The sequence below is a fragment of the Crocodylus siamensis genome, chromosome 2 (genome assembly GCF_052110815.1).
Source record: "Crocodylus siamensis isolate JL-2025a chromosome 2, ASM5211081v1, whole genome shotgun sequence".
NCBI lineage: Eukaryota > Metazoa > Chordata > Crocodylia > Crocodylidae > Crocodylus > Crocodylus siamensis.
In genome coordinates this window covers 164519754-164546633 of record NC_143396.1, presented here as the reverse complement: position 1 = coordinate 164546633, position 26880 = coordinate 164519754, and the positions used below count along the sequence as shown (strand labels likewise).

The 26880-nt window shown below is 48.8% G+C and overlaps 1 protein-coding gene across 2 annotated transcripts in view; it reads right to left on the bottom strand.

The window, feature by feature from the left end:
* The window catches only part of RBPMS (RNA binding protein, mRNA processing factor), a 191824-nt gene that overhangs the window by 28694 nt on the left and 136250 nt on the right, over nucleotides 1-26880 (bottom strand). Inside the window, exons 5-6 of one of the 2 annotated variants that reach the window (XM_090032031.1) lie at nucleotides 24719-24869; nucleotides 12712-12842 (exon numbers count right to left, since the gene is read on the bottom strand). In XM_090032031.1, coding sequence (XP_089888157.1) covers nucleotides 12712-12842; nucleotides 24719-24869 — 282 coding nt within the window. The remainder of the gene's footprint in view (nucleotides 1-12711; nucleotides 12843-24718; nucleotides 24870-26880) is intronic. The other variant, XM_090032032.1, reaches the window with a different exon arrangement.

Below are 26880 nucleotides of genomic sequence, written 5' to 3'. Positions count from 1 at the left end.
TGGAGGAGATTTGGCCCAATTCAGTGGCCAAATCTCCTAATCTGAATTGAATCAGGAGACCCTTTAATCTGTCCGAATCAAACTGAAAATCAAGGTATGTAGAAAAAAACATATGAAGCCGTGTCTACGGCCCAATCACTGATTCTCCGAATCAGAATCAAATCTTCAGATTCAGCTGGATCATATTGGGGCAGGGATCCAAATCAGCGAACAGAATCACTGTCCCCTGAATTGGGCTGAATCCGAATCAAATACGGCCCACTTTGCACATCCCTACAAAACACCAGGAACAACCTAGTCTGCCACTGGGAAGGCAGGGGGACAAGGGTTGAGAAATCCAAAGAACAGGAAGGCAAAAATGTACACAGTCCATGCAGAGATGACTGTAGGGTAAAATTCCTTCCTGATCCCAGTTGTGAAGACTGGGCTGTCCCTGAGTGGACGGCAAAACATTCTAGCCAGCAACATCCAGGTTTCTGTCCCATCTGGATCACTGGCACACCCCAATCAACATTCCTAGTCTTGGCTGCAGCCAACTTGCAATGATCCTGAGGAAGGTGAAAAAAACCCTTGATCTCTGTAGCCACGGGAGAAAAAATTCCTGTCTGGCCCATGTGATAACGAACAAAGCCCAGAACCATGGGAAAAACCAAACACCCCCCATTCTACTAGACAGTACCTACATCTACATGAGACACTGTCTGCACGAGACACTGACTGCACAGTAGCGTTGCTGAATGTCTTTTTCGTGACGCTGACTGAGCACCAGCTTATTACTACTGCATAGTAGTGTTGCATCATGCTTCCTGCCACGTGATACTATTGTGCAGTAGCGACGGACTACTGTGCAGTCAGTATCTCATGTAGACACGGCCAGTCTATCACACTGATAGATACAGATACTGCATATCACAGCTTAACCCCCCTTCTGGTATCCTAACCCCTCCATAAACTTATCCCAGCCTCTTCCTAGTTAAGCTAGTTGTGGAGCTGTGCTTCATTCTTCTGCAGCTAAGCACTCTCTTCTCCAATATTCATCTGCTCAGGGCCGCAGAGTTCTTCTCATGAATCTCATAAATCTCCTAGTGATTAGTGTGCAAGGGGCTCCTGGGCTTCCAACTGTTGTTCTTTACAGCATGCTCCAAGTATAGCCACTGCTACATCATCCCTGTCAAATACCTATCCATATCCAACCTGTTCTTGAAAAATTCCAATGAAGGAGCTTCCACAGCTTCCCCAGGCAGTTTATTCCACTGCCTCATTGTTCAAACAATGAAGAAGTTGTTCCTGGTATCTGGTGTAAACGTACTTTGCTGCAATTTTAAGCCATTGCTATACATCCTACTCTCTGCAGAAACAGGAAAAAGTTGTTCCCTCTTCTTTATGACAGCCCTCCAGATATTTGAAGCCTCCTATCATGCCCCTTCTTAAGCACATTTTCAGCAAACTTAACATACCTATTTCCTTCACCCTCTCCTCGTATGACTTGCCTTCCAAGCCCTTTATAATATTATTACCCACCCTGGATCCTCCCTAACTTTTCATGTTTTTTTTTCAAATGTGGAGCCCAAAACTGCACATGAGACTCTAGATGAGGCCTAACCAGTGCTGAGTAAAGAGGCACAATCACCTCCTGTGTGTTATACCTAATGCTGTTATTGATGTAGCTTAAACCTTTTTTGAAGCTCCATTGCATTGCATACCTGTATTAAGTCTGTGATCCACCAAAACTCCTAGATCCTTCCCATATTTAGCTTGCTGGCCAGTACAATCAACAAGCCCTCTTCCTCTTCTGTGGTTCACTGGGTTGCTTATTAAGTTTACTTAGTAAGCAAGTAAACAAATTTACTACTTAGTAAGGATTTTACTCCTTGCTCACTAAACTTGCTTACTAAGCAAGTTTACTCCTTACTTACTAAGGAGAACACAGGGACGGTGACATAGTTGTAGGAGTCTACTATAGACCTCCCCACTAAGAGGAAGAACTGGATTGGGAATTCAATAGGGAACTGGTTGAGGCCATGCACTCTCGATGCCTGATCGCCATGGGTGACTTCAACTTCCCTGACATCTCTTGGGAAGAGCACACAGTCAAATCCGACAGGTCACGTAGCTTTCTCACTAGCACTGATGACCTCTACCTAACGCAGGAGGTCTATGGGCCAATTAGGGGAGAGGCACTGCTTGATCTGGTCCTGGCCAAAGGGGAGGACCTGGTGAGCAATGTGAGGATCAAGGGGAAGCTTGGTGACAGCAACCATGAATTGGTCACCTTTTCAGTTCACTGAAGAGCAGGCAGATCCCTCAGTAAAACAGAAATCCTTAACTTTGGGAAGGCTGACTTTTGCAAACTCAGAGATTTGGTCAGTCAGGCAATTAGAGGCCATACTCCCCTAGAAAACGGAGTACATGAGGAATAGTCATCTCTCAAAAACATAATCCTTGAAACACAGGAGAAAGCCATTCTATCTGCAAGAAATGTAGTCAATGGGCAAGGAAGGCCCCTTGGCTGAACAAGGAACTATTGGACCTCATTAAACTCAAAAGAGAAGCCTACACCAGTTGGAAAATGGGAAGCACTATCAAAGAGGACTAATCAGCACTCGCCCGCACCTGTAGAGAGTTGTCCAGAAAAGCCAAGGTGCAAACTGAACTCAGGCTAGCTACGGGAATCAAGGACAACAAAAAGTCCTTCTTCAGATATGTGGGATGTTGAAAAAAGAACAAAGATAGCATTGGGCCCGTGAGCGATCTAATGGGGCAAGTGACATCCGACACCCAAGAAAGGGCCAATCTCCTAAATAACTTTTTCACATTGGTTTTTCACCATCCCAAGGGGATCACACTGTCAGAAAGGATACAAACCATCCTGGGAATGGGTGACAGGCCCAAATTGATGTGGATCAGGTGAAGGAACACCTTGAGAATCTGGACATTCACAAGTCCATGGGCCAAGATGGAATGCACCTGACAGTCTTAAAGGAGATGGCAGAGATAATTGCATCCCCCTTAGCAAAGATACTTGAAAATTCATGGGGCTTGGGCAAGGTCCCAGAAGACTGGAAAAGAGCCAATGTGGTCTCTATAGTCAAGAAAGGGAGGAGGGATGACCTAGGGAATTATAGACCAATCAGTCTGATGTCTGTTCCTGGAAAAATCCTGGAGAAAATTGTCAAGGGATTGATCAACATCAGATTAATAGAAACCAAGCATCTGAATGCCAGCCAACATGGCTTTGTGACTGGCAGGTCTTGCCTGACCAACCTCATCTCCTTCTGTGACCAGGTAACAAGTGCCGTGGACTAGGAAGATAATGTGGATGTCATATATCTGGATTTCAAGAAAGCCTTTGACCTAGTTCCCCATGATGTCCTCATGGTTAAGCTGGGGAACTGTGGCCTTGATCATCTTACGGTCCAACGGCTAGGTAACTGGCTATGGGGTTGGACCCAAAGAGTACTTGTTGACAGAAGCAAATCAACGTGGCGCAGGGTGACCAGTGGAGTCCCTCATGGCTCAGTACTTGGGCTAGTACTCTTTAACATCTTCATTAACAATCTGGATTTGGAAGTCAGATACAAAATGGCAAAGTTCATGGATGACACCAAATTATAGGGGAGGGTGATCACACTGCAGGACAGGCTGGAGATACAGGTTGAATTGGACACGCTCTCAAGGTGGGCTGACCAAAACCTGATGACTTTCAATGTAGATAAGTGCAAGGTGCTGCACCTTGGTAGGAAGAACCTTCAACATACTTACAGGCTCAGGAGTGCTACACTTGCTAGAGCCATGACTGAAAGAGACTTGGGGGTCTTGACTGACCACAAGATGAATATGAGCCACTATGATGCTGTGGCTGGCAAAGCAAACCAAAACTCTGGCATTCATCCACTGATGCACCTCAAGCAAAACCAGGGATGTCATCCTCTCACTTTACTCAGCCCTGGTGAGACTGCAGCTTGAGTATTGTGTCCAGTATTGGGCTCCCTGCTTCAGGAGGGATGTGGAAAAGCTTGAGAGAGTCCAGAGGAGAGCCACCTGTATGATCCAAGGCCTGGAGGGCTCCCTGCTTCAGGAGGGATGTGGAAAAGCTTGAGAGAGTCCAGAGGAGAGCCACTGTATGATCCAAGGCCTGGAGGGCTCCCTGCTTCAGGAGGGATGTGGAAAAGCTTGAGAGAGTCCAGAGGAGAGCCACCTGTATGATCCAAGGCCTGCAGGGCTTGGGATTCTTCAGTCTGGAAAAGAGAAGGCTCAGAGGGGACTTGGTGGCAGCCTACAATTATATAAGTGGGGTACATCAGGACCTGGGAGAACAGCTGTTCACCAGAGCTCCCCAAGTGATAACAAGGTCTAACAGCCATAAACTCCAAGAAGGCCGATTTAGACTAGACATTAAAAAAAAGTTATTTATGGTGCAAGTGTCCAGGGTCTGGAACAGATCCCCCAAGAGGGGGAGAAAGCACCTACTCTAAACTCTTTTCAAAAAACATGTGGAAGTATTTTCTTGCTGAGGTCACTTGATCCCAGCTGACTTCCTGCCTATGGGGCGGGGGGCTGGACTCAATCTCACAAGGTCCCTTCCAGCCCCTAATGTCTATGAAATCTATGAAAGTTAGTAACAAGCAGGTAGTGAGCCCAAAGCTGGATGTGGGCCTCTGAATTTCAGTGTGGCCCTAGTGGGCTCAAGACAAATTTTTGGATAGGTATAACCTGCTTGGAGAAGAACAGACAGGGGAGTAGAGGAAGAGGAGCTGTGCTTTATGTAAAAGGGCTGGATGACTGCTCAAAGCTCGGGTGAAACTGGAGACATGTGTGTTCAAAGTCTCTGGGTTTCTGGGTTAGAGTTAGAGGGGACAGCAACAAGGTTGATGTCATGGTGGGGGGTCTGCTATAGACCACCAGACCAGGAGGATGAAGCGGATGAGGTATTCTTCAAACAACTTGCAGAAGTTTTCCAATCAGAGCCCTGGTTCTCATGGGAAAGTCAATCACCCTGACATCTGCTGGGAGAGCAATACAGCAGCGCATAGGCAATCCAGGAAGTTTTCAAGTGTTGAGGACAACTTCCTGTTGCAAGTGCTGGAGCAGCCAACTAGGGACCATGCTATTATTTACCTGCTGCTCACAACCAGGGAAGAATTGGTAGGAGATGTAGAAGTGGATGGCAACCTGGCCAGCAGCGACCATGAGATGATTTTGTTGAGGATCCTAAGGAGAGGAAGGAAATAAAGCAGCAAAGTAAGAACTGTGGACTTTAGAAAAGCGGACTTCAATTCACTCAGGGAACTGATGGATAGAACCCCCTGGGAGGCCAGTCTGAGGGGGAAAGAGTCCAGGACAATCCTTCTGGACATCTTGGATCCAGGCTCCAGGCAAGTAGTAGACCTCCTAGGACAACAGGTCAGGCTGGCAGATGGATCCCTCAATCTCCCACAGAAGGGAGTTTCCAACCACCACCACTCATTGCTTCCTCTTGGGCAGTGGTCTTGATCTTCCCCACCTTTGGGATTCCTGGCCTGGCCTCTCCCACCCATGGACTTCTTTCCTCCTCCTGTTGCTAAGACTCCGTATCTGTTCTCCAGGCAAACTACTGCATGCGGGGATGATGATTTCTTTTTGCTGCCAGAGGATAGAAGCTTCCAGCTTCCACCTTCCTGGGAGAAGTTGTCAGTAGATGTGGACGGTCCTGTTTTGAGCAGGGGTTGGACTAGGTGAACCCCTGAGGTTCCTTCCAATCCTAATTTTCTATTATTTTATAGTACTGCAGACTAGCCATTCATTTCACAGTTACATTAGTGCACTGGACTGTATTTCCTAAATACAGTAATTTACATTGTCCTTTTTAAAAATTTTATCCTATTTATTTCAGACCATTGTTCAAATTTATCATGGTGTTTTTGAATCCTAAACCTGGCCTCCAATTATTTTTCATTTCATCCAGGCTGGTGTCATCCACAAGTTTATGTGACCATTATATTCCATCCTACAAGAAATAAATGAAAATATTGAACAGTACTAGACCCCAGAAAAACCTCTGGAAAACCCCTCTTGATATATCCTCCCAATCTGACACTGACCTAATGATGTCTACTTAAGTAAAATTATTTAATTTTTTATAGTTTTTTCCACTTTGACTGGGGTGCCAAATATATGGCCTGTGGAGCTTTTATATCTAGCCCACTGGACTACTAGGAGGCTACCAGAAGTTGTGGGGCATGGCCAGGGGACGTGGCCTGCTGCAGAATCTGGGGTTCTTGGATGACGTGGCTATTGCCAGCAGGAGGGCAAATAACAGCTGACAGCCCTAGTTATCCCCCAGCCTCTTTGTTGCCACTTCCAAGGCCCTACCTCGCCCACCACCAGCTCCTGCTGTGTGCCCTGTGCTGGAGTCAGAGTTGGAGCTGCTGCAGTTGCACAGGATATGCAGCAGCAAGACCTCTGGGTCTAACATAGGGCACACCATGGGGGCTGGAGCCATGTGCTTTATGTTGGAGCCAGAGCTGGAGCCACCACGTGCTTCAGGTCAGGGTCAGAGCAGCTGTTCGCCATAACCACTTCCTCATGCTTCAGGTTGGATGGCACCCACATGGAGCCCTGAAGTTCAGGTCCTGCCTGGGGCACAAGGTGAGTTTGATACCCTAATCTAGACTCTATTCCCTTAGCTTCCTTATGAAAATGTCAAAGGAGACAGTGTCAAAATTACAATTACTGCTCCCCCAATCACCTTCTTACAGAAGGAAACTAGGTAAGTTAGCTATGATTTCCTCCTGATGAATCCAAGCTGGTTGTTCTTTATACCTTATTATCAAGGTGACAACAAATCAATTGTTTGATGATATATTCCAATACCTTTTACAGTACTGAAGTTAGACTAAGTCTGTAATTCTCTGGGTCTTCCTATTACCTCTTTTTAAAGATTGGCACTGTATTTGGCATTCTCATCTTCTGGGATCTCATCTGACCTTCCTGAGCTCTTGAAGATAATGGCCAATGAATCTGCACATTTTCCAGCCAATTTCTTGGGGATTTATCCCCATTTACACCCCTTACCTTGATGTTAGATGTGTTTGTTATCTGGGAGCTGACCTTTTTTATGAAGGCTGATATAAAAAGGGTCTTAAACACTGCCTCTGTGCTAATTATTGTCAGCTTCTTTCCCTGCTCCCATTAAAGTAAACAGTTGTCAGATCTGACATCTTCAAAAATCCTGTTATGAGGCAAACAATCCACCACTTGGGCCACTCCCTCTTGCCTTCTGTGCTGAAAGCCCTCCTGGGACCCATGTCTTCTGGCAGCAGTGGGCAGGGCTGCTTCTTACTGAGGTTTACCTTCCTCTCCCCTAAAACTCTAAACTAAGGGTTGCTCTGAGGAATGCAGACAGTGGAGATTAAGCTGCTCCAGATATTTGTAAGACAGGCTAGGCAGCAGTCAAGCATGCCTGGTCTGATGTTGGACCAAGTCCACAATGACCACTCAGCCTCCATATTTATTGTTGTTCTGGTTTGTTAATTTTTAACTACAGTGCATCTGCTGTCAAGTACCATTAATATTTCTGAGCAGCAGCAGGGTTCACTGAGCAGAAAAGTCCTTGTGACAGAAAGTACCTTACTTGGTATTTCTGCTTTCCCTTCTGCTGGAAAGACACTGCATTCACTGGGATGTTCAGTCTTTTCAGCAGCTGCAGTTCCAACACCAGTCAGGGATCAAACGTAGCATTTCATTTGGACTTGATTTTCCTTTTCATCCCAGCCACTGCCACTTCACTTCAAGTTGCAGTTCAAGATCTTACTGCAGTTCCCAGGTTTCCACAGACCGTCTGTAGCTCTTTAGGAACCATCCCTGCTTTGGCTTACAAATGTTACCAGCTGGAAATACTGGCTGCAATGCACTTCCCACACATCGCTCCGAATGCAGTCCTACTGCTGGCCAACCTTCTGCACAGACACAAGCTGCCAGGAGAGAGGAAGCAGAAGGCCAAGAGTGCCTGGCTCTCTTAGGCTACTGCCTGCTGGTTACTGAGCCAGCAAGACATGAGGCGGTCCCAAGTGGCTACTTGTCCTTGTGTTCAACCCTGGCCTATGCCCCAGATGTTGGTCTGCTCTTCCAGCCCCAGCCCCTATCTGCAAGGCCAGGCTCTATACCTGCTGCTGAAGGTTGTGATCCTTTGAAAAACTGACTCAAACAATCCGCTCCTGTTCTGCACTCAAGCCCAGATGTAGCCCTTCCAGGTCTAATGGGCAGTTTCAATATTGTCCCCTTGTCCTCCTGGGTAGCTGAAAAAAGGAATGGCCAGGTGCTGTGTACCAGCTGAGGGCAAGGCCCAGGAAGAAGTGCACTGCTGTTCTGTGTGACATATTGGGTGCATCTACATGAGATGCTTTACACGAGATGATTAAAGCAAATTACTGTGCAGCAAGCATCATTGTCTACATGTACAGATGCTTACTGTGCAGTAATTTGCTCTAATCTCAAGTAAATTTGCTACCTGTAAATACAAGTAGCAAATTTTTTTAGGAGTAACTACTTACTGTGCAGCATGGCATGTGTAGACAGCTGACTGGGAGCTCGCTGTCTCAGAGCTCCCTGCCAGCCCCTGGGCTAGCACCCGGGGGAGACTAGAGCTCCCCCTGGCCGCTGCAGGGAGCTAGTGCAGGGCTGGGAGCAGACTGCTGCTTGAGCAGCAAATTTGTTCCCACTTGCTTGCACATGTAGATGTCTGCCTGGTGTGGGTTTACTCTAGAGTAAATTACTCCAGAGTAAACCTACCCCAGAGCATTTGCACATGTAAGCATGCCCGCTGGTGCAGTTTCTTGGTGCCAGTGAGATAAGCTGGCAATGGGGCACCAGCTAGTCCTGCCCTTCAGCACACTGTGAGGAATAAGGGTGCTGAGTAGAACAGCAATAACATGCATTAACTCTGCCTGCCAAGGTACAATAGTATTTCTAATGTGCTAGAACACTACAATATTGGAAGAGAGATGGCCACCAGGCTCTGAGAATATTCTGGCTGAATTACAGAGCTACCTTAACAATCCTTATGTCTAGATTGTTGGCTGGCTTGTACCACAATGGCACCCTGTGTCTTCAGTCAGTGTTCAGCCACATGCCCAGTAGAAGTGGTTTGGAACCCCATGGCTAGGCCAGCATTGCACATGAGCGTTGTTGAAAACAGTGTCTTTTGGGAACTCATCCCAGATAGCTCATCTCTGCAGAACAGCACCTTGATAATTTGAACCGATTGCTCTGGCAATCCTTTTCATCTCCCTTCACTCAGCCAGTCCAGGAGAAGGACTCCTTCAGTTCTCCTTAGAAGAGCTGCAGCATTCTCCAGCATGCCCACAGGGAGGCATATCTGATGTTGTGGACTGCTCTGCACTGCATGTTGTTACATTCAACAGCTTCTGACTGACCTGTTTTCCTCTAATGAGGAAGACTTGAGGGGCCATGCAATGGATCTGGGGTCAGAGGACTGCAGTTCTCATTACCACTGTACTTCATCTAACAACACTAGGTTTCTGTCTAGAAGATCTTTCTGTCAGAGACAATGGCTAGCTAATGGAATAAAGACAAGGGTTCTTATGGAAGAATTGCTTGATCCCAGGAAGTCTCAAACCCTACAGGAACTCCTTTGGACTTTGGAAGTACACAGCTCTCCCTTAAAACCTCAAACAAATGCCAACAAAGGAGCAGGAAAAGACTCTCACCCTCTGTAGCATACAAGTCTGCAAGCCTGCTAACAAGCAGTAATCTACAGCTATTGTTATTGTTCCTGCACTGGAAGGACTTTAGCTGCAGGTAGCTTTACTGCCCACCTCCAGGCTGCCTAGAGCAGAGACTACTGTAGCCACTGCATTTTTATTTGGCCAAGAACATTTAAACCTGCTCCCTCCTTTCACAGACAAGGCCTCGTTCTAAAGTTCAAGGCCTTGATTAAGAAGCCTCTACCAAGGGGCAGTCAGAAGCTTTGGAAATATTCATTCAGCCTTTTGCTCTTTGAGAAACCATTCTGGTGCTTAAGTTTCCCTGGACAATCATATCTATCTCCATGGCTCCAAGCTGACACACTCCATCTCCAAGGCAAGATACTTGCATGCACACTTACAGGGGGTCTATCCTTCACACTAGCACAAAGTATTCATGGTTGGACTCTCACTCCTGGCAAGCACACCAAGAAGCTGGGCTCACTGAGTGAGGAAATAAGCAAGCCAGTAGTTGGCGTGGGATTGCTTTATTAGGTGAAGCTGGAATGGGCTGAGGAACAAAGGACAAAACTGGTGGAGAAGCTTCTAAAAGAGTATTAAGAACTAGGAGGAGGGCAGTGGACTATAACTACAGTGGAGAGTGGATGAACATTTCCTATGCCTTCATTTGGCACTGGGTTGCACACAAGACCTGCACTGAGTTGGCAGTGGCCTGCTTTATAGAAAAGGGCAGATGAATGGCAGAGGACTCATGAAGCTTGCTGGTGTCTCTGTGCTGGTATGGGTTCAAAGAGTACTTCTAGTACTGCTCTTACTGAACACACAGGCCCCCACTACGCCCCCCACTCCGTTGGCTTCCCCACCCCGCTCCACCAGCCCCGGTCGCTTGCCACTGCCCCGCCAACAGGCCCCACACAGGTTGATATGTCCTGGGCCCTGCACACCACTGGGGACGGCTCTGGCTGCCATTACACCCCACTGAAGACTGCTGCTGGGGCAGCGGAAGCATCCATGGACGCATTCCAAGAGGGAATTTTTCTACACTTCCCTTGACATGTGTAGCCTCTCTGCAATGTCAGACTGACTTGCCAGGAACCACAACTTCAGCTACAGTGGCCAAACAAGCAAATGTTGAAGAGGACAATTGAGAATGGACAGGGGTAGCAGATACAGTGAGGGATGGATTTACTGTTCACTTCAATGAGTGGATCAAGGGAGACTTCCCTCATACAAGTGGCTGGCATTGTACAAAGAATGAATTTTCCCCACCAGCGTAACTGGTGATATCACAGTTCGGTGCAACAACTTATAATATGAAAAGCTGGTTCTGAAGATGGTTCTTCTCATCAGTCAGGGATTGCTACTGCATTTTCTGTAGGTTGTCTAAGTGTATTCAACTCTGGCTTCGTCCACTGAGCAAGGATCACAGAGTAATGCACTTGATGCGGTACCTTTCCCTGAGGGTCATCTTAGGAAGTACTGGAGATGGGATCATATGATTAAACACTCCTTCTCCAACTGCCTGGTGATGGATCGTCAACTTAGTTGTGTTTCAGGGGTGCATAATTCATATGTAAATATGTAAAACAAACCAACACCAGGAACCCAGACCGGAGTCAGCGGTGACCCATCCCCTCACAGCCTTGTTAACAGCGTGACCAGACACGCCAAAGGTGTAATAGACAAATGGGAGCCAGCCTTTTGGGCAGGCATGCCACATAGTAAGCACCACTTCCCCACCTATGACACATGTCACTCCAATCCCCTTCCCTGCCTGATCTTCTGCTCTGCTGCTAGCCCAAAGCTGCTGCCTGCCCCTCCCCAACCTGCCTTGTGCTACACGCAGAAGCTGCCTGTGTCACTTGCGGGATGTATGCTGGGTGCTGGCTGGACAGCCCTGCAATAGACCACAGAAACTACTTTGTCACAGGGGAGAGAGGCTTGGATCTAAGGGCTGTTATGGGAGGCACAGGACTGGCTTGTCAAGGACTGGCTTGTCAAGACACACATACAGAGCCTTACCCTCAACTGCAGAAATGTACTAGCTGTCTGTGCAGCAGGAAATCCTGTCCAGGCATTTGTGTCCAGCCCACACTGTTCATCTCTGCTTTCCCCCTAACCCTAGTGACTGCTGTTACTGTCTCAGAGGTACAGTACTCAGCTCTTCCTTTTCTGCAAAAAATCTCCCTGCCCTTCCTAGAAGCTAAGGCTATAATCCTTTTCCTTGAATCACTGGCCTCCTTCATGCCCATGCAGTATTCTGTAGTCTTCTATCTCTGGGCTGGAATCAACATCATTGGCAACACGTAGGGGGTGCATGTGGGTGCAAGTGCACCCCCTGGAAGTGCCAGCCGCAAAACCGGAAGTGCTAGCAGAAGTGCGCTTCCAGTTTCACTGCTGGCTCAGCGATTGGCCCTTGGGAGATGTGCCGCCACCCCTCTCTGGTCAGCAATTGGTCGTGGGGGGACCCCGCTCTGGTCAGCAATCTGGTGCCTGCCCAGACTCAGGAGGTACCAGTCACCCATGATCAGCACTACCTTTTCAGATGCCCAAATTCAAACTTAACCATGTGCACGCGCATGTACATACACACCTTCTCCCCCACCCATTAATTCACTTCAAAATAATTTGCCTTAGGGGTCAAATGAAATATTGTACGTGCCAGTATGGAATGGGTGGTATATATATATATACTGGTCATAAATTTGCATGTGGTTAAATGATATTTGGTTAATCTCTGTAACTGCTTCCCGAGTCTCTGTGAATGAAAGTGAAAGTATTAAGGAAGAGAGAAGTGTCTGGAATACATCAGGCAGTGTGTGCTGTCATCTATGTAAGCCTGTCCCTGCAAGTAGGATGTGTCAGCTTGATTTAGGTGACATTATTAACCTCTGGAAGGTGTGTCTGTTAGCCGGACAGGGGTTAGTTGTATGGTGTGCACTGGGGAACTGATCTGGAAGGACTGGTGGTGAAGTGAGTGAAGTTGTGGCTGATTGGTATAAATTACCTGGGCATGCAGTGAGGCGGGATAGGTGAAAGCAGGAGGAGGTAGAGCAGGTGCTAGCTCCGCTGGGTACAGAGGGTACGGCGCCCACACTTCAGGGCTACTGGGATAAAGTGCAGGCACTGTGAGCTCATCTGCAAGAAAAGAATAAGGAGAGTTAATGGTTACCACACTGTAATTTTTCAAACAGGACGAGAACTCACATCATATCAATGTTAGGGCCTTAACTGTCTCATCCTGCAAATAATGGGTCAAAGAGGAGAAAGACTAGGAGAAAAACTCTGCTTTGGAAAAGGGTATCAGAGCCAGGGTCCACCATGGATCAGAGGTGGACTGTGCATCAGCATGACAGGGGAGTGATAGGGGAGAAGATGGCAAGAGGACAGCTAACAGAAGAAAAAACCCCTTGAATAGGCATCTACCTGAATATGCTGCTGCTACAAGTTCCAACACAGTGGGTGCATGTACATATGCAATTAATGTGCCTGAATTTTCTTCACAGAAAACAGAATCTCATTAAAGCACTCCAAGGCACACATCTACGTATATGTCTCCGCTAGGAACAAAAATGTGCCTGAGCAGTCCAGGGCTCCTCCTGCCTTGCTCTGTATGAGGCCTGTGCAAAGCGGCAAGTATTTGGTTCGGATTTGGATTTGGCTGATTCACAGGGACAGTGATTCAGTTTGGTGATTCAAGTTACTGTCCTGATTCGATTTGGCTGAATCGGATTCGAAGATTCAGCAGATTTGGAGATTCGGCCATAGACTATAAACAGGCAGCAGTCCTTGAGGATGCTGGACACAGCTGCCTCCAGCTGGTAAGTCTGTTGCAGTGGGCAGAGGGGAAGGAAGGGGGGGAGCAGATCAATGCCACCACAGCAAGAGAAGGACTGGGGCTGGGGCAAGCTCCCCAGGCGGGGTGGAGGGGCATGGGACTCAGGGAGGGGGGCTCCTGCTACTGCATACCACTGTGTGCTGCTGGTCTGGGAGGGCATGTGAGCGGGTGTGTGCCCCCAGATCTGTGTGGGGCAGCCTGGGCCAGGCTGTGCTCTAGACAGGCAGCAAGAAGGCACTGGGAGCAGGGACTCTGCCCTGCCACTGCTTGTCCACTGGGATGAGTGGGGCGTGGGATGTGGGCATGGCAGCGCTGGGAGTGGGGACTATGCTGCTTGCCCAGCCAGGGTGAGGCAGGAGGTGCAATGCAGGCACGGCTTGCTCTGGGCGGAGGCGCTGGGTGTGGGGCTATGCCAGGGGTGGGCAAAATGTGGCCCGGGGGGCTGGATGCAGCCTGGCAGGCCATTCTATCCAGCCCACAGGGAGTCTAAAAAAATTAGAAAATTAATATTAATCTGCCCTGGGCTGCCTGTCATGCAGCCCTCAATGGCTTGCTGAAACTCAGTAAGTGACCCTCTACCCAAAATAATTGCCCGCCCCTGGGCTATGTCCTCCCGCCGCTCACTAAGCCTCCCTGTGCCTCCCTGATAAGCCCCGGCTTTGTCCCGGCTGGTTGAGCAGTGGCAAGGTATGTTGGAGGGTGAATACACCCAGATCGCAGCAGGCTGGCGGCAGAAGCTAATTTTAGGGTGGCTGCAGCTCCCCGCATAGCCACCACTCCACAGTGCTTTGTGAGGTGGGCAGAGCCAGGGCTGCACTCTGTGCTTCAGCTGGGGCTAGCTGCCTGGAGCACAGTCCTGGCTCTACCCACTCCACAGAGCGCAGTCTGGCAGCGGGCGGCTGGGGCTAGCCTCTTGGAGTGCAGCCCGCCCAGCCTGCCCCATGCAGATCCAGGGGCACACACCAGCTCTCATGCCCACCCAGACTGGTGGCATGTGGATCCCACAGTGGTGGGATCTTCCCTCCCTGAATCCCATGCCCCTCCTGCCCCAGCTGGGCAGCTTGTCCTGGCCCCAGTCCTTCCCTCACTGTGGGGGCATTGATCTGATTCCCTCCCCCCTTCACCCACCACAAAAGACTTACCAGCTGGAGGCAGCTGTGTCCAGCGTCCTCGAGGACTGCTGCCTGTTTAGTCTATGGCCGAATCTCCGAATTGGTGCTGAATCTTTTCCAAATTGATTTGGAGGCTTCTGATTCAAATCGAACCTTTTAATGGGTCTCCCAACTAAATTCAGATTCGGTCGCCAAATCAGGCCGAATTTCCTCTGAATCGAATTGGCTACCAAAGCTTCACACAGCCCTACTCTGCCCCCCTGGAGCATCCAGGGGGAGCTCCACACTCCTCTGGGTGCCAGCCCTGGGGCTGGCATGAGGCACAGGGGCAGGTCCTGATCCCCACATGGCTGGGAGAGCCATCCCCACTCAGGGGGCACGCTGCCTGCCAGCCACATGGGGATTGGTAAGGTCCCAATTCCCACATGGCCAAGAGATCTGTCCCTGCTCAGTGGGGACCCTGCCTGCCAGTCACATGGGGTTTGGGACAGGGAACAGCTCTCCTGGCCATGTGAGGATCAGGAGGGTCCCAATCTTCATGTGGCTGCCAAGCAGTGTCCTGCCAAGCTGAAACAGCTCTCCCCATCCCCTGTGACCCCCTGCTGCCTAGGCTGACCAGGAGCAATTCCCCCTCTCATGCACCACAAAGGCTGTAGGGATTAACAGCCTATGGCCTTCTCACTGTAGAACAGTCAGATTTAACTGAGATCTGCTACCCTTCTTCCTGGTGGAGTGCTATGGTGCTATGGCAAACGGGAGTATGTGTAGGAGACCCCTCAACACAGCAGCTTCCCCTCTCTACCTGATGCCTAGAGTGCTGCAGCAGGGACAGGACTCCAGGAATTGCTGGAGGCAGAGGGAACCCAGTGGGCCAGATCCAGTCAGCTGGCAGGCTGCATCTGGCCTGCGGGCCATATTTTGCCCACCCCTGGTGTAGCCTCACTTGGTGGTAGGTGTAGCACAATAGAAGAGGATGTGCCAAATGGGGATCCCAAGGAAGGATGATGTAGTTTTAGTAGAAGTTAAAGGGGAAAGCAGGTGTGAAGCTGGAGATCACAATAGTTGATGTGAGATGGCTGGGATACAGACCAGAGCCTTGGCCATATAGGGGGAGAGTTGGGATCTGAGAGACACTGCACAAGAAGAAACAATGGGGCATGGCCTGGATATGTGGGTCAAAGGAGAAGCCTGAATCAAAGAGGAAGCCAAGATTATGGGCCAAGCAGCAGGTACATCATAGCAAGCAAAGGGAGGCTTCATAGGAAGTATCAGAAGCTTGAAGTGGCCATGATAAGTTTCAGAGATGGCTGGATACCCATAAGGGGAGATCAGAGAGACAAGCTGGGGCTTACAAGGTTGGAAGGAGGGAGACAGGCCCAGTGAGTAGTAGATGTGTCCTAGGGCATGTGCAGATGAAACGGGGGCCCTAAATTGAAACACTGCATTTTTAAAAACAGTGCTTCAATTTAGGGAAAGTAAACCCCCATGTCATGCACAGACCCAAACTTACCTGCCTCTCCAGCAACAGGGAGGGGAGGGGGAGCTGCCGGCGGGTGGAGCAGTCCCTAGGCTACGGGGGACTGGGGCTGATGCTTCCCTCTATGGCAGCGTCAGCCCTCCTCCACAGACAGCTCCTGCCCACAGGCACCCAGCTCGGATGGTCCTGGGGGGCACTGCAGCCATGGAGGGAAGCACTGGGCCCCCACGCAACAAAAGCAGGCTGGCTCCAGGGAAAAATAAAAAAGATCTTGGGTGGAGCCTGCCTTCCCAGGCTGCTGCCAGGCTGCCTGCACGGGCTTTCTGAAGAGCCCCTGAGCTGCACAGAGCCCGGTGCTTTGCTCTGCAGCTGTAGGGCAGCAAACTAAAACTCCTCAGTGGCGTTTTAGTTTGCTGTGCCCCAAGTCATTTAAGGCCCATTACGCTGCTGAATTTGCTACAGTGGCTGGAATTACTGCACAATACACCGCTGACGCATGCAAACACCAACACCATTAAAGCAGTGCAAAAGCATTTAACTGGCTTTAAAGTGTTGTGCACACATGCCCATCGTTTCACCTACACACGGCCGTAATCAATGTAGTGAGAGCCATGATGGATATGGAGCTCCTCTAGAGATAAGGCAAAGGTGACTTTAAGCTTTCCCTATATGTGACCCTCCAAATTTACTCAGCTTTTCCATGTGAACTTCCAGAGTCCATTACTCCTTGGAATACTTCCCTACCATGCTTGGGGCTTGGAGCAGTTCCAGAGGAAAAGACCAGAAATCCTAGATTGGAAACTCCCTGAAGAAGGGACTGGCTTTTTATTCTGTGTCTACAGAGTGCATAACCTTATGGTCCTAATCCACTCCTGAAGCTCTGAAGCTACCTCAACATATAAATAACAAAGCATAATAGTAATTATAACACAAGTATGCATGGATTTCATTTCTCTCACATTTTATCCTATGCGCTCCCTCCACTAAGCTGAATGCCATGAACATCTCACTGCACCAGGGATCTCCTTAGACCCTGGAACATGAAAAGCATGTATTTAAAATACCAGCTTGGATAAATAGGGAAGTATTTGACCCACCTGTTCCCCTCTCACCTACCCTCTGGTCCTGAAAACAGCTAAAGCCTGAAAGTTTCCTCTCAGCTGACTCCAACCCGTGCTTTTTCAATGCCACAAGTGACAAGACTTCAAATATATACCTTTCATATTGTTAATGGGAATAACCCTCCCCCTCTTGGGGGAGTGCTGTCTTTCCCTCCTCCATGGTATTTAATGCTGCTTTTTTGATTGCACTACCTGTGGCACAGCTGAATATTTCTGGAAGTGGTCCTGAGTGTCTCTGGCCTGCTGGATATACAGTATGTAGACTGGTGTACTTGCACTGGGGGGAGGGAGAACAGGAAAGGAGGGGGAGGCACTGACCATCACTGTACTGCCAAGATAGCCCTGAGCATGTGTGCAATGGTGGCTCATGACAACACAGCCCACTTCCCTTTCTGGAACTACAATAAGCTGTAACAGTATATATATACACATGAGGGTGGCAGGGTTGAACTGATCAGCAGCTCAACTGGCAAATCACCCTAGGGAGATAAGTTCTAAAATGTCCTTTTCTCTCCCTGAGTGCCCAGTTAACAGGCTGTCATTTGGCAGCTGAAGGAATGGCCATAGCCTTTCCCAGAAGTTAACCCAATCTCCACCTCTTCTTCCTTGCTACCTACCTCTTTGTAGGCTGAGTTTTTCTTTTTCGTCAGAGGACAGTCAGGAGAGTCAGAATCTCAGGCTGCCTCCAAAGTGGGGAGAGGAAGGGTCACTCAAAAGTATTAAACTGGGACTCTGGTGATCCCAGTTCCACTCTTTCCTCTGCCACAGACTCCCTGTGTGACCTCAGCCAAGTCACCTGGTCTGTCATTCCTCAGTTTCCATCTGCTCAAGGGGGTAAATAAATACATTGGAGCCTAGGAGGCACTCAAATATTGTGGTGGAAAGCCACTGGTAGACTGTTGTACTAGAGCTCTTTTCCAGTGCTGGAATGACTGTCGCTTAGAAAACATGACACAATCTTCATTATCAGATGTCTGAGAATTGGAAAAATTCCATGTAGATTTTATTAAGTTTCCTTTGTTCCTGCCAAAACCCTTCTGCTGCTCTCGGAGGACTGTACACATCCTCCCTCCCTAATCAGGCAAGAGCTCTGACACTTTCAAGCCAATGCCCCTTGACTTCTTCCAAATTAGACTTTTTTTTCTCCTCCTCACTTCAAGCCAGAACAGCAGAAGCAGGCAACAGCAACAACTTACAAAAGCCAAAGAGGAGCAAAGCTTGTGCAGGCTGCATGCTAATGACATAGGAGATTAAGAGTTTACACTGTTGACTTTAAAGTAAGATAAACAGTGAAAACTTGGCCAGCACTAGTATAAACAGCTCCCTCTAGCACCACACATTCCTAAGGCTTGGGCTCATCCTCTAGGGGAGGGAGCCATGGGGCTGGACATTCACACATACAAAGCACCTTAGCCTTAAACAGGGGCTTACTTTGACTCAAAAGGGATACCTTTTAGGCAGTGAGCATAAGGGATGGAATAGCAAATGTCTCCTTCCGACTTCTCATAATCCCCAATTATAAATCATGGGCCAGAAACTGTGGGAGGTGAGGGACCCTTCCCAAGTGTTGTTTTTTTTTCTCTTTCCTGGTGAATAAGGCATGACGCAGACTTCTTGCATTGTCTGTTTCCCATTAAAGTTATTTTTAGGTTAGAAAACTTTTGGCTTTTTGTACTGTAGGATAAAAACATTTGAGGTGAAGTTCAGCCCTATCCAAAGCCAGGGCGAGGCAAAAGAACTGTCTTCGTCTCACTTAGAGCCCTCTGCCATACAGGACTTTGTTGCCCTCTGCAAAGGGTGACACCTGAAAAAAGGCTACAAACCTGCTCGGCAAAGCTATCAGTGGATGCTTTCCTACAGGGCTTCTGAAACCCTTTAGAAAATTCAGCACACCAAATCACAGAGCTCCACGAAAGCACCCAACAAGCCAGGAAACTAACTAGTTGTTGACAGGCATTACCAGCACTGGCTCCTTCTGAGCTGGAGTAGAAAACTGTATCACAAGTGGGGATGCAGCACCACCACAAGGAGCATGGTTAGTTCAAGCTGTCATGGTGGTGAAAACTGCTTCCTCTCATCTGTGCCAGCAGCCACACCTCCCAACACGATTTGCAGGGGCCTCCCATGCAACAGGGCATTTTCCTGGGCTGGAGCAGATGTAAGTGGTTCTGTGCTGTATTTAACATGACATAGCTTGAACTAACCTTTGCTCCTGTTAGCTGCTTGTACATGTGACAGGGGTTTAGTTCCCTTAAACTGAATGATGCCACTGTTTCAATTTAGGGGCTTCTGTCACTGTTATGCTGAGGGGCTCAATCCTTTTTTTTTTCCGGCAGAGCCTGCCCACGGCTGGAGGGCAAGCTGCCAGTGGGCCCTGAGCTGCAGGGGCCTCCAATCCTCCCCTCCATGGTGGTGGTGCCCCCTGGGGCTGCCCAGGTGGGCTGCTAGTGGGCCTGGTGCTGGCTCTGAGCTGAGACAGCATCTGGCCGGCTAGCCAGAGGTGGATTAAGGTGTACTAGGGCCCTGGACAAACAAAATTGGAGGCCCCCTCCACCCACAGGCGCTGGGCTGTGCAGGGAGAGCAGCCCCTTCTCCTCCTAGTGCTGGCAGGGGAGGCTGGGTGGACCTTGCTGGGCTGGGCGGGGGGGAGGCATATGCCCCCCTGTTCTCCCTGCTACCCTCCCCCTCCCCCGCTACGGCCAAAGATACATACACACAGGCATACATACACAGGCATACACAGGCATGCACACAGACAGGCGTGCACTCTACTCTCACTCACTCACTCTCTGCACATGGACACAGACACATACTGTCCGTGCCATGGACACAGACACATGCACACACATACATGCATGCATGCATGCACACACATACATATGCACACACATACACACATGCACACAGAGGCGCACGCACACATGCAGATGGGCACACACTATTCATTCACTCTCTGCACATGGACACAGACACAAGCGCACTCTCCTATAGGCGACTAGTAGGAGGGGCACAGGGGGGCATGTGCCCCCTCTGAGATTGGCTGCTGCCACTGTCAGCTTCTGCGGGTGGTCGCTGCTTTCCAACCCACCGCTGCAGCTCGTTTCTGCAAGCAGTCGCCACTCACCACCCCACCGCTGCTGCCTACAAACTGTGTCCCCCCAGTCTCAGGAAGCACCAGTTACCTGTGCACTCTCCCTGTCATGAACACAGACATGCATGTACACACGCACACACATACAGACATGCTCACACAGACACTCACAGATGTGTGCACACAAAAACAGATGCACAGATGTGCCCACAGACGCATGCACACAGACACAGATGCACACACAGATGCATGCACAAATGTACAGATGCACGCACACATAGACACATGCAGACACATGCACTCACATGCAGACACATACATGCACACAGATGCACGTGCACAGATCCACGTACACACACACAGATGCATGCATAACCGCACGCACGCACACACACACGCACACACACATATACACTCACAGAGAGACATGCACACACAGAGATAGAGACAGAGACAAACACACACAGCCACACACCTTCCCTGCACAGGACCTTCCCCCTCCCCCACTCTCAATCACTCTGAGGTAGCCCCTTCCTCTCCCCCCCACAACCCCACGAACTGCCTGCAGCTCAGTTTTGCTCTCGCCCAGCCCCTATTGCACTGACCAATGAGCACTGCTGCCTGGCTGTGTCTGTGCGAATGCAAACACACATGGGACCAGGCTGGGGGCACTGTACCATGTGGGCAGATGGCAACATTGGGAGGGGTGGCTATGGGGGGTTATGGTGAATTTTGGGGGGCTATGCCTCCCCCCCCAGCACCAGCACCTGCCTGCAGAGGCACAGAGGAACATGGCGCTCTCAGCCTGGCCCAGCCTCTTTCCTCCCAAGTGTGGCACTGCATGGCACTCCTGGCCAGCCTGGCTCCAACCTGGCCCCCCCAGCCACATTAGGGAAGGGGCCCCACTCCCAGATGTGGGGAAACAAATGTGAAAGCCTCAACTTTCTTTTCCCTGCTGATGAGGATCTGGGTCCCCAGTTGGTAGTGGCCCCTGCGCTCGTGCCCAGCTGGCCCATCCACTTATCTGCCTATGCTGCTAGCAGCCTGCCCAGATGCCCTGGGGCAGGGCACTGCCACTGCAGAGGGAAGGACCGGGGCCCCCTGCAGCTCAGACACTGCTGGCAGCTCATCCTCCAACTGTGGTCAGGGTCCGCCAGAAAAAGAAAAAAGGATTGGACCCTTCGCTACTTTTTTTTCCACCCTCCTGCCTGGACTTCCAGTGCCCCATGCATTGCCTCTGCTGCCTTCCCACCACCTGGGACTGCCCAGGAATGGCCTGGCTTGCCCCTGGGGCACTGTGGCAAGGTAGCAGGAGGACAGCTGCGTGTGCTTGTGACCAGAAAAGGTGGTAGGAATGGGCACAGGGTGCTGGAAGCCCATCAAGCCTGAGCTTCCCCGAGCCTGCCTGGGCTTCCAGCACCCCATGCACCATCTCCACCACCTTCTTTGGCCACCAGCACATCCAGCCACCCTGCTGCTGTCTCCCCATGCTGCCCCAGGGGCAAGCTGGGTGTACTGGAGCTGGAGAAGATGACAGGGACAATGCATGGGACACTGGAAGCCTGGGAGGGCTTGGGGATGGATGCATCACTGCAATATGTTAGGTAGCAAACTAAAATACATTGGGATGTGTTTTAATTTGCTACATAACAAAGTCATTTACACTGCAATACACCACCACACATGTAATGTGTGACACAATTTAATCGCTATAAAAGGGCAATTAAACTGCTAAAAAGTACAATTCCATCACATGTACAAGCAACCATTGAAATCAAGGACAGCTTTGTTGTTGATTTGAATGGGACCAGGATTTGGGAATTGGTAAATGATGCATTGGGATGTCCTTGGTAACAGACAAGTGACCAAGGTAATTCTTGCTATACACAACAGTAGAAGGCCTAGAGGTACTATCAAAGGTTTTATTTTACTAAGAACATGATTTATGGAAATGAAAATGCCTTGTAGCAATTTTGAATAGGATTTTGATAAAAACATTGGTTAGATATGTTCTTAAAAATGTCAATGAATTTTTTGTGAAAAATATAAATGTTGGTTCATTTCAAGCCCGGCAAACCAAGCCTGAGGTTCTGAAATTCCTTGCCAAGCCATGTTTCCAGTTTCCAACATGCCCTCTGCTCAGCATAATGGGTCACTGACTTTTTGTTACACACTCAGCTGTGGTTATTTTTGCATTTGTTCTTTCACAGTAGCAAAATGGGCCTTTTCATTGTACCATGCTGTGGGGCAAAGAGCACAACAGGTAAAAAGATCTGCTCTAGCTCTACCATTACTTTCCAGACTCTGCGCAGGAGTCACTGGGGACCATTGCTGCCATGTGTTACACAGGAGGTCAGACTGGATAGCCACAATAGTACCATCTGACCTGAGCATCTCTAACTATCCCAGGAATACCCTGCTACAATGCCATTATTTTGCATACCTAAATATTTACCCAGTTTTGCATTTTTCATCTGCAGAAGCTTATCTGACTAATCTAAGATGACACTCCCCTGCCATCATTTTTAAGCTTTGAACTTCTCAGATCCCAACTAAAACCTTTGGTTCACTCACCTTCCAATGTTGAAGTAAGTGAGGGGTATGGCCAGTGCAATCCAAACCCTTTCCATACCTGAATGGCTGTTCAGGGGGGCACAGCTCAAATTCCCAACTCAATTCCAGCTCTTCTCAGACTTCTGTATTCCCAAATGATTTTGAATCCTTAACTGTGTTTTATTTATGGAAGTAGCTAAATATTTTTTCCATTCTCTTCTTCCAAGCTCCTAAACTAATATCAATTTCACATCAATTTTTGTTACACAAAAAGCTCTGCTGAAAGATTCTTTTAAGTAAGATATTACATAAAATTACTTTAACATAAAAATAATTTACGATGGTGTTTTATTTTTCTTTGTAGCTTTCTAATACAATGCTGGGGACTTTTGGTTGTCTCATTTTACAAAAGTTGTTCCACAGAACATGATAAAGCAGACCAAAAGGATCAGGTTTATACTTGGATTTTATTTTTTCCATAATTTATTCCTCCTGTCAAGTTAATTTGTATTTATTTTAAAATAGGAGTTCCTTCTCTAAAGTTGTCAAAAGTAAGCTGAAGCACTTTCAGCCAGTATGAGTTTGCAGTCATAGTAGCTTTGAAACCAATTCTTGTTTGATTGTAGAAGGCAGGGCAGGGTGGCAGCTTAAAGACTAACTTGTGCAGAATGGCATAAGCTTTCATAGGTGACAGTCCACTGTGTCAAATGCATGCTTTCTTCACCCTTATCTTTGTGAGTGAACTTGATAGCCACAGTCACTGCCCTAGACTGGGACCAGTCTTATCACTGCTACCCACCATGCAGGAACAGTGGCTCTTCTGTGTGTTACTATGGTGGTACACAGCAGGAACAGCTGTTATGGCTGTTATGAGAACAGAGACTTTTCCTGGTGTTCCTGAAGCAGTGGTGGCAGCTCTTCCTGCTGCTGCTGTCACCACGGAAAAACAGGCTCTTTGCTGCTGCCCCCACAACAAGTACACATATACTGTATGAATCTCCCCAATCAAGTCATAGGCAGGCCCAAGGGACCCAGTGGAGGGGAGACTAGGGAGCACACCTGCTGATACATTGAACATTATAAACCATCCACCAATATGGCATCTCATTTAGTATCTGGATTTGGCAAGGGTTGGTTTGTGAGATTGGGAACAGTTCTGCTTCCAGATATCTCTCATCTAAAGACACAATAAAACGCATTCAACAGCAAATGACATGGGCTGCCAAACCTCAACCTGTAAAACCTGTTGATCACCAGGTGGAGTCAGGAGGGCTTCCCCCAGATGCAGGGGGGCTTACCTTCCCTCTAAAACTCCCAGCACTAGCCTCTTGGAGCCACAATACTGAACAGCTAGTCTGCTTCAGCACCCCTGCTATCAGAATTAGAGCAGGATTTGCCTTTCAACATGGTTCAGTATTCACTGCCATATGTAAACACCCACCATCTGCTGCCCTGCGCCAGATGCGACTGAACAGAAAAGATCAAGGGACAGCTCTGTAGTGCCAAAAAACAGCAGTGGTGAGAAAGAGAATGCAATTATACCTACTGGCTAAGCAGCCTGCCAGCAGGAGACTGGTATCAATTCAACCAAGGCTCCTGGTCTACCAACAAAGCAATCTGACTATAGACAGGACTGCCTGTCCCACATTCAGGCATGAGGGAAGTATGCTTCTCCATTCACCTAATACCAATGGTACTATGCACAGCTAACACAATCAGGCCTACACTTTCAGTTCATGTACTTGCAGTGCCATAGGAACCAGCTCCTTGGCCATCACCATTTGCTGTTCATTTTAGAATGAGAGTAAAACCAAGCACTTACATGGCTCTCTGGTTATGAACTGAGGTACAGTGTTAGGAACAGAAGTGCTTGGGTTCGGGGTCCCCACTAGTTTGCTTTTGGCCATCTTCGTGTTTGCCTTGGCGAATTCTAGGCGTAGGGTTTGTGGAATTTCAGGGTCAAAGCGAATTCCCTTTTTCAAAAAAAGAAAACACAGCATGTCAATTATCTGTACAGTCAAAAAGGAAATATATTTAATTAAATAAATGTAAGACCTTAGTACCCCCAAAAGCAGAGGTTGCATGATGCTTCCTACCCCAGCCCACACATCACTCTTCTGAAGCTAATACAAATTCCATTTGAACGGGGTGTGGGTTTTTATACAATGCTGATTTGCCTGATGCTCTTTCAGGGACCATGCTAGCAATCAGGCATTTCCACATTGCCCAACAAAGTCACAGATATCTGGCATTGTGGATCTGACTGCAGCACATGGGTTGTCCTCATTTGCTATTACACATATGAAAATGCTCCCAAATTCCAGTTTAAAATTTGAATCTGATCATCTGTTTATACAGGAAACCCTTAACTTTTGCAATTCTGCTTACTTAACCTGCTTATGAAACATTTACCAAACTCATGAGGGGGTTTTTTCCTAAATCTGTCCACTAATAATCTAATTAGACCTCTTCCGGATGACAGACTGCTTTGGAATTTGAATTGCAAGACGCTGATGAACACTGACCAAAGAATATTCTGCAAAGGTGATGACATCTCACATGTATCAACCTTTTCAAGTTGGAGCACTTGCCCAGCAGGATGTCAAAACTGACAAAGTAGTATTTATCTTTGCACCTGGGGCATGGCATTGTTAATGATACAAGATGGCATGTTGATACTGGAATGACAATCATCACTAATCTTGTTGCAAAAGTGGCAGCACAGCCTGCATGGGAAAGAGGAAGGAGAGGCAGGCTGGAAACAGGAATTTCACAAAGCAAGGCGGAAGGGAGCTTGCCTTTGAATGGAAAGGCCTAGACCCCAGAGCTCGGGGGTGGGGGGGTAGTTTAGGGCTGTCAATTAATCACATTTAAGTTGCATGATTAATGTGTTAATTATTTCTTGAGTTATTTTTTTTAATGCATTCATTGTGCATGTGGTTTTGGAGCCCACACCTGGGCTCCACTCCACTGCTTCCAGGCTGCCCAGTGGGACAGTGGTGGCAGCACAGAGGACTGAAGGGCAGCCTGGGCACAGGCTCCAGATGGCAGTAGCAGGGTGGGGTCGGGGGGAGGTGTGCAGAGACACAGACAAGCAGCCACAGTGTGCAAACTGAGTTCAGAGCAGCTCCATGCCAGTAATTCTGTGGTGGGGAAGGGGCAGGGGAAAGGGAAGAACTCGGGGGTAGGGGGGCAGATCAAGGCCCCCCATGGTAAGAGAGGGCATGGGGCAGGGGCAGGCACTGGGGTGAATGGCTGTGGGAGGCTCATCCAGAGGTGTAGGGTGGAAGTGGACTGTCCACTGTCCCCTGCTGCCTTTGCCCTGGGAGCCGTGTGCTGGCCAGGCTGCACATCCCTTGCCCGACTGGTGGCAGGAGGCATATGACATTGCGTAGCTCCCAGGGCAGAGGCATTAGGGTGCAGACCCCAGTCTGCAGCGGGCAGCCTGCTTCTACCCCCTCACACCCTGGTGTCCCTGGACGAGCCGCCTGCGGCTCTGTCTCACAACCCACCCCGGCCCTGGGTCCCATTCACCCCAGTGCCTGCCCCTGCCCCACCCCCTCTCTCACTGTAGGGTCCTCAATCTGCCCTCCCTGCCACTTCCCCTCCACAGACTTACCAATGCGGCGCTGTGTGTGTGTGTGTGTGTGTGCCCGCCCCTCACTCCCAAGCCGTAGCCCCACCCCCAGTCCTGCCGCTGCCCCTCACTCCTAACCCACAGTACCCAGCATCCTGCCAGGATGTGCAGGGACCTACTCTCCCCAGGCTCCAAACCTCACCACCCCCCACACCTTCACAAATTCCCCCCCAGACCCCTACTATACAAAGTACTTGCATAATTTTCAGATTTTCTGTGCATAATTTTGAGTTTTTAGCTGTGTGATTAAAATTGAGATGAATTGCCACTAATTTTTTTATTTGAGCAACTAATTGCACAATAACTTTTTTAATCATTTGACAGACCTAGTTTTTTTTTTTTGGAAA